Source organism: Acomys minous (assembly GCF_964271855.1).
Source record: "Acomys minous genome assembly, chromosome: 7".
Classification (NCBI taxonomy): domain Eukaryota; kingdom Metazoa; phylum Chordata; class Mammalia; order Rodentia; family Muridae; genus Acomys; species Acomys minous.
The window spans coordinates 64643583-64661933 of NC_140488.1; the positions used below are offsets into that span (position 1 = coordinate 64643583).

The following is an 18351-nucleotide window of genomic DNA, read 5'->3' on the forward strand; positions in this document are numbered from 1 at the left end:
TTCACAATAGTATAATATATATAATATTATATAATATATAATATATAATATAATATATATATATATTCAACATTCAACAAACACTATATTCTATTACAGGCACTCTTTCAGATGCCTTTATTAACAGAAGAGTTTCTAAAATATGATTAGGAGATAAAATATGTTTTATATGCTTAAATCTAGGCCATCTTATCTGTAAAGCACTCATATTTTTTTCTTTTTTAATTAATTTTTACATATACTTTTATATTATTGCACATATATACAATAAACTACCTACAGCATGAAGAACCGTGACAAAATCACCAATTATATAAATGTTCCATTCTTAGTGTTTTGGATATTTGTATCTTAGCTACCTTATGGTACCAAATGTTAAATTCACTACTAATATAAAATATAATTCTTGATAATAAAGATTTAAAATCCTAAGATCAGAAAATACTAAAATGACATATAATATTATACCTGTCTTTACAAATAGCAATAAAACAAATTTGTGAGTCTGTAGAATAAATTTCAAATAAGAATGATGAATTGTCACATACATAAATCTAACATGTTGATAGAAATTGCCAAACTACCATGTAATGGGAGTATATGCCTGTGCCTATTTGCATATTCTTTTATTTACGCTGTTCTTTATTTATACTATGTGTTCTCAAGTAGTTTCAACTTGTATAATCTGATTGATTAAAAACTGTTATATCTCATATGCTCATGGAAATTGCCACTATGAATAGCAACAACATTACTGAATACTTACAGTAGGAGAAATATAATCTACGTAGCTTTTTTCTCCTCATATATACTTTGGATTTAAGTTATATTGTCATTGTTATGTTAAGGATTAAGGAAATTAAGTTCAAAAAGGTGAAATAACTTGCTCAAGGACTTTCAGAAGGTAATAAATGAGCTGGAGCTGAAGCTTTGACAATCTTCACACAAGTCTCAATGCATAATCGTTATCTTATACTGCTTCTCCAAGAAAAAAATGTTCATTGCAGCATCATTTTAATAGAAATAAACCATAAAATATAGAATATTAATTATTAAATGAATGTAAAACCAATCATGATATACCCATACAATAGAATTGTAGGAAACAATTGTAAAGAAAGAGGAATCTTTCCATATACCAAGAGTGGGAGATCTGCAAGTTAAAACAGTAGTAAACAAAGTTGTAAGGAGAAGAATAATATTTATAGAATGATGTGATTTATAACACATAAATATAATCTCTACCATAGTTCACAGGAAACTATAAGCACTAGTATTTATCTATAGGGGAAAGGTTATGGAACAGAAGGTTCAGAAGATGTATTAGTCTTACTAGTCAGTGTAAAATCTTTGTTGCCTCTTGGATTTTATATTAATCATTTTTTGTGCTCAATATCACACATAAAGCCAAAAATTAAAGCAAATTAGTGAGTAAAAACTACATTTCCATTAACTAATATTAACTACTGCAACTCATATATTGCTTCCTAAGCATTCATATGCTTTATTATTCATCTACTCAAGCAACACATGCTGTTGAGTATCACTGTATGCTAGGCACTGGAACATATACTGAAAATATAAGGTTATTATAAGGCACAGTTCATGTCTTCAAAGAGCCTACCTTCTAGGAATACGAAACAAGTAATTCCATAAATCATTAGCTATTTCCAATGATGTTCAGCAAGTGGTGACTATAAGGTGGTAAAATTTAAGCTTGAAAGTGTCTTCAACAAAGACTTGCCAAAATACACAATTTTTTGACTTAAGATAAAGGATGAGTAGAATTGTGATAGGAGAAAGTGGGAGGAAAAAGGCAGAGGTGTACTTTAGTCACACATTAAGACTCCCCATGTGTGAAAGCCTTGAAGCAAGAAGGAACACTACCAATTCAGAAAATGAAGAAATTCTAATTTGACTGGAGCCTACAGATTAAAAGCAAACCAGTGAGCTGAGACTGAAAATTTGGTGTATTTTACGAGCAATGCATATTCATGAGTGGCTTAGGTAGAGGAAGTCATAATAATATTTAAGCTAAAGATGTTTACTTAGTTTATATTGTGAACAGTGCGTTGGAGATAAGAAAGAATGGATAATGTTTCAAAACAGTGTTTATTGTAGTTGTCTGGGCATAATTTATAGTGGAAGGCCAGATTGAGAGAAATGAATATATTTGCAGGATATATGTATATGTATTTGACTTCCATTTCTTTTTTAATTGATAATTTCATGCACACATACAATATGTTTCAATCAAATCCAGTCTTTCACTTCCATTTCCTCCCCTATCTCCTATCATTTTTAATTTCCAACACCACATGTTCTCTCTCTCCCTCCCTCTCCTTCTCTCCCTCCCTCCCTCCCTCCTTCCCTCCCTCCCTCCCTCCCTCCCTCCCTCCCTCTCCTCCCTCTCAAACTTATTGAATATTTACTGGGCATGGATGTAGGACCATCTACTGAAGCATAAGAAAACTATTAGTAGCTGCATATCTAAAGGAACTGACTCCCCTGTCCTCAGTAACCTTCAGCTGTCAATAGAATCTCAGCAAAGAGTGACACTTCATAAGTACTTCTTTGTCCATGTAGAAATTTTGGCTGGCTTGATCTTGTGCATGTAGTTATAGCCACTATGAATGAGTTCATGTATGCAGTGGCCTGTCATATTAATCAAATGATGTTTGACTGTTGATGTCTACTACTTCAGCCTTTACAATATTTCTACCCTTTTTTTCTACAATGATAGTGCCTTGCAGGCAGGGAACGTTATATAGACTTCAAATTAAAGCTAATCACTCCACAGACTGTTTTCTGTATACTGATCTCTCCTGTGTAGGTTTCACAGAGCCCAGGGGTTATATTTTGTTATCAGAGGCGAAGCATCTATTTAAAAAAACCCAAAACACCCTGCTGTGAACCATTTGAACTATAAAAATGGGTGTCCTGTCAAGATATGGCTGCTGGTGCAATAGTGACATAAATTTTATGGGTGTAACCAACCACTTTCTGATTGAATTAAGGTGCTTATCACCAAGATGGAACTTATACCTGGTACAGTAAACTGTTTCTCAAACCTTTGTAGTACACTTTAAATATAAATCTTGTATGAGTTGTTGATACGGTTTAAGAGTAGAAGAAAATGATTTGCTCAGAATAATTCTTATTTTTTGGCTTGAGTAGAACGTAGAACTATATCTAAGAGAGGGATTATTAGACAAAGAGCCTTGGTTTGAGAATATTATTGGAATATTTTGGAGCTTAGTATTGGACATATTGAGAAGAGATACAAAACAAAGAGTTAAATATAGTTCTAGATCTGAGAAGGAAGATCCTAGGGGAAAAGCTTATTAAATCAATGATTTGTAAAAAGGCAATCTTTTCATAGTGGAATATACTTTTAAACACAGGAAATTGTTGTTTTCAACTCAGAAAATTTTAATGAACAAAATTAGTGTCATGATAATTTAATAGGCACTCATTTCTTAGATATAATTCATTGTACTATGACTTATCAAAATATTTTAGCTCTCAAAAATAGATGTCCTTGGAATAATACCCAGCAATTTAGTTGTTTTGATTTGTACCATTTCCTGACATTGTCAAATCCTGTATTAATTTATTTGTATAAAATATGAACAATATTTATTAAAAATACATTTGAAACATTTCTTTATTAAGATTATTTTCACATATGACATACCTATGAAAATATAATAAACTCATAAAAATTACAGATAAATGTGTTGATACTATTATCTTCATGAAGACCAAGGTTTATAACTTCATGAGGAAAAACAGCTTCAAATATGAAGCAAGATAGAGTTCAGCAGAATTACTTGTAAACTTTCTTAAGTCAGGAGCTTTTTCCTAGTTAGTATTTGTTCTTATTTCAGCATTTTAGACTATAATTCCTTCACTTACTAGAAGATTAATTAACTTTTAAGGAATACATTTTCACAATGCCATTGCTAGAAAAATTTTTGAAATCATAGAAAGTTACACATATTTAAAACAATATAATGTACTTATACTATGTGCATGCATGAATGTATACACATGTATCTCCCAAGCGAAATGCAATGGTGCTTGTTTATATTCTACCTTTCTGTAGTTTCTCATTGCAAGAGGAGACTTTGGAAAGTTTCCTTTATTTCCTCTGGGTGTTTTAATTTCCATTTCTGTTGGCATATCAGCCAACTCACAGATACAATCTATTTTACTTCTGAGAATAATCAAAACTTTGTCATAGCAAGGCAAATAATGTAATGGCTCATTGAATAATACATTCTACTTATCAAGGAATCCATTTTGTAAACTATACATACTCCTCAGTGAATCAAACCACAAAAGAATGTGTGTTATAACAAGATAATCTATAAATAAGCTTAAGGAAACTACAATAATGATAATTATTGTACCAAAATGTACCATAAATGCAGAAAATATATCTAGCAAAAATCTAGTTTAAATCAGTTGATGTGGAACTTTTAAAATCAAGAAATGTATCAAATGTCTTAAAAATTCAAGCAGTTCATTGTGGAAGGTTGATATAAAGGTGAAATAACATACTCTCTGTCTTTATCTTAGTATCTTTTTAAGAAGTCAGGATTAATTTCAGTTCAGGAAATATACGTTGAATTGAATTCCTACTGTGAAAACAAGTCTAGGTAAAAAGAGGAACATGACTTGTTCTCTGTCATGCAAGGGTTTACACTTTATAGTATTGTATGTGTGCATTTTATTTTATGGAAGTCAACATACATGAAGTTTTAGTGCAATGAAGCAGGATATGATAAAGCTGTAATACTTTATACAGAATGTGGTACACAATATAGGTAAGGAGTAAAAGTAAAATAAAAAAGAAGCTGAACTAAATCAGTCTTTAAAAGTATTTTAAATTCGGTTTACTGTCTGTGTCCCTGCAATATCAGTACTTGGAAGACTGCGCATTCTAGGCTGGCCTAACATACTTTAATAAGACTTAGTCTCGAAAAAATGGACCACTTAAAGTTTTGATTGCTTTGCCTCCAAAGTTTTTAAAAATTTCTTTTATTATAATAATTATTTTTAAAAGTTTTTTTATTTAATGTGTATGTCTGTGGATGTGTCTGTGCATCCTGTGCATGCACTGCCTCAGGAGGCCAGAAGAAGAACTGGAGTTAACAGGCAGTTGTGAATTGCCATGTGGGTACAGAAATAGAACTTTGTCCTCTAGTATAGCAATCAGTGCTCTTAACCATTGCAGTACATTTCTAGCCTCCCTTTTATTTTATTATTTTATATTGATACATAAAGTTGTTCATATTTATGTAGAATCATGTGTTTTTGAAACATGTATATATTGGTTAATGTTTTAATAAGGTCAAGTATATCCTTTCCTTGATATTAGGCATAAGTGTTATCTAGATGGAGAAGATGATTCATTGCCGAGGGAAAAGCTACTCTGAGCAGGTCATAAAGACTTAGAAAAAAAGAATTTATGGAAGACAATAGGCATATTAGATAGTAGATGGTATAAAGGATTGTCATACTACTGCATGTTTCATTTCAATTATTTTGAAACTCTTGGAAATTAACTGTAGGAATAATTCCTTGGGTTAAAAAAGTACTTTCCTTACTCCAATGTACTCTTCCTCCCTCTTTTTGCTTTAGTATTTTCAGACAAGCAAGCATTTTAAATAAGGTAGGGTGGGAGGTGACAGACCTTCAAAATACTCACCAGAGCTATGTCAACTGCTTGGCACAGACAACCTTAAGCTCCCTTATTAAACACAACCACTTTTATATTAAGTCTATGTTACTTTAGTTGTTTCTCCAGCAGCTTTGTAGGAGAAAGATGCATGGACTTTCCTAAATTTGGCAGAAAATCAGATTATGAATCAAAAGATTTATTAACTATTTACTATTCTTTACTACATTTTCATAAGCCCCCTACCAGACTCCCTAAAGCAAGGTTAATTTTGAAGCTGACATTGCTAGGTGGCTGTTCGGAATGATCAGGAGGAATTCCATTCTGTGCAAACTAGGTAAAGGGATTTTCGTTTGGTTCTGTTTTCTCTGGGAAAACACAGAGATGAAAAAGACACAGAATAGAGTTGGATAGTTTGGGTATAAAGTGAAAATAGATACCTCAAGTTCCAAAAAATACAAATACAAACATGCTAGGGGAAACAGTTTTCCTGGCTTGAATGAAAATCTCTTTTGTTCAAAGTGACCCTCTTTGATTTTTCACTTCTCCCTGAACTTGGTGATTGTCAAAAGGGTATACAAGATTTTCCTCATTCATCCTTGGTTGAGGAGTCAAATACTTGCATTTCCTTTCCATAGCAAACCTCCAGGATAAATAAGCTATTTCACTGAAGCCTGTAAAACAAATTGAGCTTTTACCATTAGCATTAACATTTCAAATACTTGTCCTTGTGGCCTACCTGAACCCACCACCCTAGAACTACAATACCCAGAATGCACTGCTGTTCTTTCCGCCTTATACCTAGGGAATGCCTTATGAAGTCACAGGCCTAGCTACAGTCACATGACACATATCCTCTCAAGATGGCGGATAATCTCCCTTCGGACTTTGATGTGATCGTAATAGGGACTGGTATGTGTGGCCTTGGTTTTTCCTGGACAAAGTATAGGAAATCTTTCTCGCTTTTTACTTTCTCTGTCACTGGCGAGGGCTGGTTAGAAACTGTGGGGGGCGAGCCTGGGAGGGAGGACGAAAAGGAAGTGAGGTAGTCTGGAGTCAGCGCGGGACTTGGCAGCTCCAGGGAGGGGCTTGGACCCGCGGTGTTTTGCGCCTTTTGAGTAGGGGTCGATCTGGTCGATGCTGATTGCTGAGGTTGGTTGCTGCGGTGATTCCTGTTAATTTCCTTAGAGGAGGGTGGGTTTGCAGTGTCATGAGAATGGAGGGTCGGGATTTGATCAATGGAGACGCCATTGGCACAAAAAATTGCCTCCTTCCCTCCTTGTTGATTTCAAGGTTATATTCTCCATCGTTTAGGGTCGCCATTTCAAGGACTTTCTCTCCATGTACTTACATGATTCTAAGGTACATTGCAGTTCAGATGCAGCTTAATCTGCAGTTTTATAGGAATGATGCTCAGTTGTTATTACCCGTGTGTATTTTTACTAAGGGGAAGGAAACGTACTCTTTTTCTGTTTTGTCGAGTAGCCTAAGGAATTTTTTTCTTGCGATAGCCATTATCCCTTCATTACGATATTTAAAGCTCCCCAGTTTAAGATGCATAAAGGAAACATCTTGTTTTCTGTCACCCATCCATACACCACAACTAGATGTGCTGAGAGTACGCTCCTGTTTTCCATATCCAGCGTCTGACCTTAGCTTCTCCTTGCTTTTCCATCATTAGTTCTCCATGTTTTGGGTGGAGCCAGAAATACTCTTCAGCTTCTAGTTGACTAGCTAATCCTATAACACTTGGCAACAATTAGCAATTCGTTTCTTAACTGTAAGGGATGTGCTTTGCATAGGACAAAAGAGAGAGGTTGTGGGGGAGGGGGTTCAATTGTCTTATAATGAGGTAGGCCACAGAAGCTTTGGTGAATGGAGCCTGTCCATTGTGTTAATGAATTCAGTTTGCTTTCTTACCAAACAGAACAGCCATATTTTCAGATTTAGAGTAAAAATAATAGCCACCCATTTTCAATTGCCTATCATTCCCTAATCAATAGATAAAGCACTTCATATAATCTCAACAACCTTTCTAGATTGTGTATTCTTTTCAGTATGTAGAAGAGAAGTGGCCTGAAAGTCTACCTTGTCAAAAAACACACAGCTAGTTAATGTCCAAAGGCCAATACCATTCAAGTAATGGAATTAGTTTTCTTTCTTTCTTTTTCTGCTTTTGACTCTGAAAATTGTACTATGCTATCAGAAAAAAAGATAAGGTAAAATAGTTAGATAAGGTCTTCAAAAACCTCAGAGACATACAGAATATGGCCTTTAAATGTTTTTATTACTTTAAAGACTCATTGACAATGAGACAGGTTAACTCCTGGCAACACCCAGCCTACCTCAAAGAGGATGATGAGCATCAAAGAACATTTTATGGCTATGGCTTCAAATGTGGCAAACAAGCCACTGGGCAAAATGTCTTCGTTTCTTCCACAGACAGAATTCTGCCTAAAATGGGCAAGCTTGGATCCATACAGAGTCGACAGCTAAACTCTGCCAAGACAGGGTAGGGAAGTACTCAATAGTTCCTGCCTCACAAATATGTCTGTCAGATATATTAGGCCAGGAGGCTGAAAATGATGCTGCAACATTATAGAGAGTTTTGGGTGACTGTTCAGGCAGTAAACTGTCTCTATTTTTTTTTTTCCATTTTGGAAGCTGCTAACCTGCACTTCCTGTTTACTCTGGTAATTACATTTATTCTTTTTCAAGTCTCTGATAGGATTGAAGACCAGATAGTTAGTTTCAAAATTAAGCTTAGTTGTTTAGGAGTTAAGATATTTTTAGGTCTAGATAGATATTTTTAGGTTGATAGACATGAGCTTTGATAGATACTTATGTTCAAAACTTTTGACTCACCAAGATAGAATAGATAATATTTCTTCAAGGTTACCAAATAACTTTTGATTAGACATTATGCATGTAAGTATTACCTATTGGTTTTACAATTTTTCATAATTGTTCTTACTGTACATAAAAATGGCATTTTTATTTAGATAGAAAAGGGGAATGTTTGGAGGTTGATCTGATGTATTTTTATGCTAATTACTGCTTGCTGTCTCTGTGCCCCACCTGTACCTTGCCTAAGAGCCTAACCTGTTTGACCAATAAAAGGCAGGGCAAATGGGATGGGTGTGGCCAAGATTCTAGGGCTTGGGGAGATGGAGAGAATTTTGGGAGGAGAATAGACTGTAGAAAATATTGAAGGAGAGGAGGAAGAAGGCTGCACCATGGATTAGGTGGAGGAGAAGCATATGGCCGGCGTGGATGGTGACTTGGCCCAAATGATGATAATAAGCAAATATTTGAGATTATGGACAGGAGGTTGTTTGATAGAAATTATTAGAAGCAGATGACATAAGAAGTAGTTTAGGGGATAAATATCTGCCCTGCTCCAGGTTAACTAAGGCTATTTTAAAGTAGAACAGGTGTCTGTGTCTTGATTGATTGCTAGCAGGTTAGAAAATACCTCCATAATAATAATTATAGGCCTAATAATAAACATGTTAGGCCATACTGGTAAAATAACTGCAACACCAGGAAGTTACAAATGCGGAAGAAATCTAAGTTAGAAGGGCTATATGATAATGTTGACGTATATCATACATGGAGGCGTTCTTTACCTCTTCACTTGGAATATATTCTTATTTTAGAAAGAATTCCAGCATGCTTAGAATAGACTGTAACCACCTCATTTGGTGGCATAAACTATTATCAACCATGAAGAATATGTTTGGGGTGTTATTAGATGGACAACTGACTATCAGTTCCTGTTTGAATAAGAAAGGGAATATATATGAAATGGCATAACAGCATGGCATTGTTTAGAGTAAACACACAGACAGACACAGACTACCAATTTTCTTGATACTCAACTATCAAGTACTTACTTACATAGTGCTTGTAATATTTATTGCATTGTCTTAGGAACTTTTTGCACTTCCTCAGTTATAAAGCTACAATTTTAAACCATGTAAAAATTTCATGTCATTGGTTATTTATGCTTTTAGAACACCCTTTAGGAATTAGTCTTCATGCTATTCCTTCTTAACAACACTGCTTTATCTTTGGGTAAAAGTCTTCCCCTGAAAGACTATAATGTAGTAAGCTAGCCTATTAAATTTCTTAGTTATTTTCTTGAAAAAGATAGATCTTTTTTTCCCTTTCCCACTCCTTCCCTCCAGTCTTGTGCTGGTTTTTGAGCCTGGGCCTTTGCACATGCTATGGAAGTCCTGTACTGAGCTAACATCCCCAGCCCTACACAGATTGTATTTTTTTTCTTTTGGGCATTATTTATTGTAAATGTGAAGAGGACAAGCTGAAGATGACATATATTTTATATGTTAAAGCATTGGAAATCAAAGTAATCTAGACCGATAATTTTGCTTCTGTTCTTTGAAACCATTACAACCAATATGAACGTCAGTGATTTCTTTTATAGTCTGAAACAAAATGTGTTCTTTTTTTCTTTAACACCCACAGTAATTGTTTATTTTCTTTTTATGTTCTCATGGTGTTCTGTCTTCATCTGCATATGTCAGGCACAGGTACCGAGGTCCATACATTACTAGATCTCTACTGAAATGATAACTAGGTGTCATGCTGAACCTAGAGTCACCTCCATGCTGGCATTTTCAGTGCTTCTGAGTAATATTCCAACTCAGAGGAGTTTTGGGGAAAACTCAGATTAAAAACGAAATGAGCTTAGAGCCTTTAAAGTAATGTATAGTGTTGGAATCTACAACAAGTTGCAAAAGTAGCTTGCCTAGCCTGCTGTCCGGACCCACTGGACAATCAACTGGGACCCTCGGACCCCTAGGGAGAGAGTGGGGGACAGCAAATCAAAGGAGTCTGATCAAGCTGACCAAATTTTATTTTCTCACAGGCAATTATATACCATTGAAGCAGGAGGCTGAGTGGGGTGATCCGGGTGGGCGGTTTTTGCAAGATGTCAGGAAGTCAGGAAGTTTGGCAGGGCGAGGGCCCCTGTGGTTCTGGGGATGAGTGGAATTGTTAGGCATCTGGAACCACAAGGTGTTATCTATAGACCTTGTTTAGCTTGTCCTCTGAAGGCCTCTGTAATTTCCGGGAATACTGAGAACAGCTGGAGAGTACCTTGAGGGAGGGGAAGAGGCTACAGGGCAGCCTTCTGCAATGTACCCTGAGGCAAGGAGGGAAAGAGGTCACAAGGTAGCCTGCCCCAGGCCCACTCAATGTATTATGCCAAGGTCCTTGATGCTTGCCTGCTATGGTCTTTACTCCCCACAGCCTGCACAATACCCTGAGTTTAATTTTGAGCAACACATCATAAAACAAAGAAAGTATACATTTCAAAGACTCAAGTACCAGAAAAATAACCTGATAGTATATGCATAGTGTGTGTGTGTGTGTGTGTGTGTGTGTGTGTGTTTTGAAACTCGGGACAAAGATCACAGAGGTTTAGATGAACATAGATGAAAACATTGTCAGAGTTTTTTGTGGTGATTTGCCACACAACGTGTTTTTTTTTTTTAAGCTGAGTAGCTTAAAGCCTCTCTAAGGTGAGGATTTACCATTGTGTGTATGTAAAAGAAGCTGAGTTCTTGTTATACATATTGTTCTAGTTAAAACATTTATTTAAGTGGCAAGCTGCTTTCTGCAGGCATGTTCATGTAGATTGCACAGTCCAATTCTTGATGTTTCAAATTGCAACACTGAGGTAGTTATCTTTGACTAGCAGCTTATTCAAGGATTTTAATGCTTCTGATAGCAGTAGGGTACCATTTCTAAACCTTGGGGGATAATAATGCTGCAGAAAGTGGCCTAAAAACTGATATTTTGCCAAATGGCACTTATGCTAAGCTCAACACAAGTGCCTTTCCATATTTGCATACCATTTAATACTCATCTTAGAATGTCTCTGTATACTTCTGTTATGACAATGTGCACATATTTCTTCCCTGTATCTCCAAAAATTCTTATACGTATTGTTGAGAACAGCTTCCTTTTTTAATTGCAAGTTGCTACTTTGTAGCTCATGAAATGGATGCTAGCACTTAAATGAGTAGAGTATATCATACTACATATAATAAAAGATGAATGTATTCTATTTATACATACACAATTCTATCTAGAATATAGTAAGCAATTTAGTAGTAAATAAAATTGAAAGTAGTATTTCAAAAGTCCTTTAGATTCAGAAATGTTAGACCTTCCACATATTTTGCACATTTTTATTTGCATGTGTCTGTCTCATTTGAGAAGGATAATGAGGTGATTGGTGGTTTGGGTGTGCAATCAGCCAAATTGAGCTTGAATCCCAAGCATGCTTCTTGTGCCTCTTTTGGCACATTCCTTAACTGTTCTAAAGTTTTACCTTATTTCTAAATGGGATAAGTTTCACCAAGTTCTGTTAAATATTAAAGAAATAATTCCTGTAAAATGCATTTGGGGTTTTTTATGGTCTGAAAAGCCATATTGAGGTGCTTTTATTATCATTACTATTGCCTGAATGGCTTCAATGAAGAGCTCATGATTTTCATGGCGTGCCCTGCAAGGATGCTAGTGTAAGGTTCATTATCTTCCTCTTGCCATTGGTTGCTTGCATGGAAAGACCTTTGCTTATTATCACTTAAAAACTATTTCTTATTTTGTAGTTTACAAATATTTGATTTTTGAGTTTGGTTCACCAGTTTGAATTATTTATCATGGTTTGAATAGAATAGATTCATCATTCATTTTAATTGAGAGCATAGTGAGTTGCTTTTTTATTGCTTAGAAATTCTTTAGGAAGTAAAGAAAACTTAGAGATCTTGCTGTTTTAACTAGTGTGTATTTCTTTGGATTCCTTTTGTTTGCTTTTTTTTTTTAAGGAAAATTATGTTTTTTCTTTGTTCAGTACCTAACAAAGTAAGGAGGAGTTATTTAATTTCGAAGATTCTCTGAGCTGCTACACTTCTCTGTAAATCATAAATTTGAGCCAATCCCTCAGAGAGAGCCGCATCTGTTACCAGAGTTCCCTGGGTAGCATCATTTTCATCTCCCATGCCGCTTGTCATTTTCTCATTTTCTCCAGTGTTCTCATGATGTTTTGGATAACTCAGGCTACAGCAATTAAAATCAAATGTGATTGCTCAACCTCACATTCTCATGTTTAACATAAAATCCCAATGCACAGAAACAATTATAATTCCATATAATTGACCTGTTACTCATGCTAAATCATCTGCCATTCATCTTCAGTGTGAACTGAAAAGTTAGGTTGTGCTTGTTTGTGTGTAAAGACTAAAAGTTGATGTCTATGCCCAGTGTATAATCTATAGTATAGAAAGATTTGGAGTTTGGGAGACATTTAATTGTTGGTAGTAAAATAGGAATATTTTTCTAATGATTTACTTTTTGTTTTTCTAACACTATAAAGGGCAGTATACAAAGAGAATATTTTGCCGTGGATAGCGATTTATTGGAGCACAATTATAAGAGTTGGCATGTTTTCATTTTGAATCAGATAGGAAAAACAAGCAAACCCAAGTGATTAGGCTGGTTTGTTTTTTTTTTTAGCATCTATTTCCTCTCTTACTATTGTTTTCTAATTCTATGCTTGTCAACATCAATTTGATATAATATTTGATTTCTTATTATTACCTTGTCTGGAGTAAATGTTCTCCCATCTCCTGTAAGTGTAAAACCTTAGAGTTAGCCAGCTTTGATCTAGGTTGGATAGTTTAGACAAGTCTTTGTCAACTAAAGTTGAGATACTGAATTGAGCTTGTTGAATTTTTCCAACAAGAGTAGATTAGCTTGGTTTAGGCTTGTGGTTGGCAGCTTTTTAGTGATGCCAACAGTAGCTTTATGTCTTGCCTTTAATTATTGACAACACTATGACATTGGGGTCAGCTTGCAAACCTTTCCATGCAGGCAAATAGGATAAACTAGTTAGGTTTACCCGCTCCCCCCCGCCCCCCGCCCCAAACAAAACAAAACAAAATCCCAAATAATACAGTCACTAAAGCAGTGGGATCGAAGGTTTTAAGTCTGTTTTAAGTTACAACTCGTATTAGCTGAATTTCATTCATCCCAAGATTTGTAACATAATAGTGATATGATTGTGAGAATGATTCAATATTCGTCATCTTTCCATAGTGGCAGTCATGTCTTATTTTTCATTACTTTCTACTTGTTTTGCTACTATTGCAGCGAAAGTTAAAACTTGGTGTTCTTGGAAGAGAAGAGTAATGCTGCATGCAGAGAGACACACAGACTCTCTGGGTTTCTTATTCTATTTCATTAATTTGTTTGTATATTTATTTACTTTAGTTTTTTTTGAGAGAGGTTTTCTCTGTATAGGCTTGGCTGTTCTGAACTCGTTTTGTAGACCTGCCTGGCCTTGAACTCACAGCCAACCACCTGCCTCTGCCTCCCTGAGGCTTGGGATTACAGGCATTCAAAACCATGCCTGGCTGCTAGAAAGAAAAAAGAACAACTTTATTTTACAGTTTGGCATAATTAAAGGGCAGCACAGGGTTACTGGTAGTCAGTCAGGCCTTAACTAGAGCTTTAGAGGTCATAAGGGGTCATAGTAGAGATACTTCTCCAAAAAGGCTCACCTAAAGCATTTTTCCTTTTGGTTATTAGATTGCCCTGCAGTTTTCTGCAGAGACATGTGAGCACCCTACCCTTGAATTTAGGTTTGTCCTTGATGAAAGCCTTACAGAACATCTATATAGCAACAAACTTGATAGAATTTGTATTTTATAGTAAATAAGGCTGAATATTTATGTGATTTATCCACCTATATTTCCTTTGTGAATATCCTTAACCTCTTTATTAGGTCATTGCTTATCTTACTATAAATATGTAGTAATTCATTAACTTTCAATTTTTGTCATATGTATTTAAATTAGCATTGTTATTTTGATTTACACATATTCAGTTTTGTTAGGTTGCCCATCATTTTAAACTTTTATTATTTCTTTAGTATTCATATATTTAAAATCACTTCTAATTATTACTAAATGTACAGTGTTTATATTTATTATGATATATCAATGGTCATCAGAACTTACTCTTCTTAGTGACCAACCTCTATTTTTCTTTTATCTTCTTTCCCCTGTTTCTGTTACATTACTGTTCTCTTAACTTCCGTGAGATCATGTATTACTTCTTGTTTGAATTTGTATTTTATGTATCCTTTGGTATTTGGTGTTTGTGTTTCTGCCTTGACTTATTTCACTTCACATACTATGTTGTTCCAGATGGCAAGATTTTGTGTGAGTATTTTGTACATATATATGTCCACATATGTGTATGTATCATGTGCATGCTCAAGGAGATCAGAGAGGGCATTGGCTCCTCTAAAGCTGGACTCATAGATGGCTGTGAATCACCATGTAGGTTTTGGGAATTGAACATGGGTCCTCTGGAAGAGCAAGTGTTCCTAACCACTGAGCCATTTCTGCAGCTCCTGATTTCATTCATTTATTTTATGGCATATTACTGTTCCATTGTGTCTATGTCCTGGATTCCCTTTATTCATCCATCATATGACAGGCATTTTAGTTTCATTCTCTTGGTTGTTGTAAACAGTACTGCAGTTAAGAACATGTCCTTTGGTTGACATTCCTGGAAGGTCTGTTTTTTTCTGAGGGATGGTGGGGGGGGGGGAGGTAGATCTGGGGGAGAACAGAGTTTGAGGGGCGACTCTGAAATAAGCCTTTGCATCATTTGTTCTGAGCCCTTCATTTTATCTAATAAAGGTAGGTTTAAGAAAGCTGAAGTAATTCCAGAGAGGGAATGACAATAGCTTTTGCACTGTCAAAGCTGTTTAATCTAGAGCTGAAAAGAACAAGCCAGTTCTCCTGATGTCCTGTGTCCTGGAAGAGTGTTCTCATTATTAGCCATTCCTAAAGCCTAACATTACATGGAACTTGTATTAACATTTTAATAGATGTCATATTTTTTAAATTAATAGAAAAATTATAATATAAATACAGTTATTTCTACAATGAAAGCATCTGTTATATTATAAATATAATTTATTTAAAAAAGTACTTTCAATTTTATGAGGAATTAATGTGAATTAATTTTGAATTTATGAAAAATATTTATTGGTTTTTGTGATTCCCTAGGCTGTTCACTTTAAAGTATTCACTAAAAGTAATATGAATGTGAATCTTAAATTGTGGATAAACAAAATGACTTGAGCCTTGGTTGAAACTGAGTTTTGCTTAATTTTAGTACATCTTCTTTTGAGTAGCTGTAACCTTTGAAGTATGTAGTCTTACCCTTACATTGCTCACTAGTTATTTCTGTATCTAATCTTGCTTCTGTTTTGTTTCTAATGGTGCAGGTCTCTATATAGGTGTGTTCAAGTAGTAAAATAAAAGCTGTGGTACACTAAAAGCTTGTTGTAATCACAAGATTCTTCTTGCCAGTCATTCTGTTTCTTTCCCTGAAAGAAAAAAAAAAAAAAGAAAAAAGAAAAAAATTATTCTTCATAAAAGCAGTCACAGTAAATTTTCCAGTTCTATGTAATTTTCTTCCCATTCTTGTCTTCAATAGTTATAAATAACACATGAAATGACTTTCAAGGTAGAAAGCAGGAATCCATTTTGAAATGTTCTATAAAATAAAGAGTGATTTATGGTTTCATATGATTTGGCCTGAAAGCACTCAGGCTTTGCCAGGTTATCAAAGTCCTGTCAGGGGCATCTATTATTTATTGTTTGATTCAGTAGGAGTGGTGTAAGTATTTTATTTTATGTTTATCTTATGTAAGGGCAGTGTTAGGAAAAAAAATCACTCACAAATATACAGTTCTAAAAATTTATCATGGATAACTAACCTAAATATATAGTTGTAAAGGATGAATTTCAACATTGGTGATTTGGAACAAAGATTATTTTAACAGTAAGTGAATGATTTTTTACTCAGATTCTTTGGGACAGCCTCACTAATTAATAATCATATTTAATGAGCAATGTTTAAATTATATCAAATGTTTAAGGTGCTCCTATAGAATACATAAAATTATTTACTTGCTTTTTATAAATAACATGAAGTTACATCATAACCAATAAAAATATTGTACAAGTGTCAAATATTATATACACTTTAAATTTTTAATGTATATTACTTTATAGATAACACATATATTACACATATTCTTTATATTTACATATTTATTACTATTTATTGAAATATTTATATATTTATACATTAAAATTTATATATACACTTTAAAATCTCATGTATGTATTATATTTACATCATCTTCTTTTTCTACCTCCAATTCCCCCTATGTGCCCTTTATTCATGGTCTCCTTTTAATTATTTTTGTTACATCTATGTGTGTGTGTGTGTGTGTGTGTGTGTGCGCGCGCGTGCGCATTCCCATTATGTTATAAACACAACTTGCTGAATCCATTCGGTGTTGCTCAAATGTATAATTTTAGGTCTGACCTTTTGGTGTTAGATAATCTGACAAGGAGCTCATCCTTTGGGAAGATTGATTTTCCCTTTCTCAGCAGTCTAGCTCTTATCTAGGTGGTGGGGCCATGAGAGATTGTCCTTATCCAGTTCGTGGTGTAATCTGGTGTTGCCATTGTGCAGGTATTCTTTAGTGGCCATATTGTTGAAATTTCAAGGGTGCCACTTCCATGTCCTATATAATCTTCTCACAGTGTACATCTTATTCTGGTCCTCTGGCTATAAGAATTGTCCTGGCCTCTCTTCAGTGTTCCCCAAGCTTTAGCTGTATGGGTTGTATTTTAGAAGTATCAGTTGGAGGTGGGAATCCCACAGTCAGTTGTTCTCTGCATTTTGGCCAGTTGTTGCTTTGCTTTCTGTAATCGCCTCTATCTGCTGCAAAAGGAATCTTCTTTGATGAAGGATAAGCTTTACACTTATCTGTGGGTATAAAGATAAGTATTTAGAGTGTAGTTAGAAAGTATGCTGGCTAGGAAATTGACAGTAATTAGGTTGTCCTCTAGGTTTCATGCCTTCGCTAGCCATAGATAGTTGGCTAGGTTTACAGTACCAGGCCTCAAGTCTCTCCTGTTCAGAATGACTTAAGTCCAGGAAGACAGCTCTTCCTTACCCCCAAGATACAAGTATCAGTATTGCATCTTTATGGAAAACTTGCTGTGCTAGTCATTGTTATGGCTCACAGCTGGCTAGGAATATTGATTGCTTTTCATCCTTGGCCGCTTGCATGGCACTTTACAGTACTATGAGAGCTAGTCCTCACGGAGAAGGCTTCTGAATCAACTGTAGCTTCCAAGTCCTGTGTCCAAAGTTTGTGCTGTCTTCAGCACTTGGAACTTAAAAATCCAAATTCTAGGAGCCAACCCAAGGCAACAGCAACTGTATATATTGGGTTGTGTGTGTGTGTGTGTGTGTGTGTGTGTGTGTGTGTGTGTGTGTGTATCTTTTTGGACCCCCTTGACCTCCAATATAAAAGGTTTATCATACTTGGTACTGAGGTTTTGTTAATCTATGGCTTTGTGGTATTATCTAACACCAAGAGGTGAGACCTAAAAATGTATACATTTGAGCAAAAGTAAATAGATTCATCAAGTTGTAGTATATTGTTCCCCAAGTAGCATAACTTCATCTAAATTATATATTACACATACAGTTAGGTGTATGTAATTTTAGGTAAAAATATAATATGTTTTTCT

General features: G+C 35.0%; 1 protein-coding gene across 2 annotated transcripts in view; it reads left to right on the top strand.

The window, feature by feature from the left end:
- The first annotated feature begins 6524 nt into the window (after positions 1–6524).
- Positions 6525–18351, top strand: part of CHM (CHM Rab escort protein) — a 157421-nt gene continuing 145594 nt past the window's right edge. Inside the window, exon 1 of one of the 2 annotated variants that reach the window (XM_084788787.1) lies at positions 6525–6598. In XM_084788787.1, coding sequence (XP_084644913.1) covers positions 6550–6598 — 49 coding nt within the window. In that variant the 5' untranslated portion in view covers positions 6525–6549. Of the gene's footprint in view, positions 6599–6767; positions 6839–18351 lie in introns of those variants that run through there. The other variant, XM_084788788.1, reaches the window with a different exon arrangement.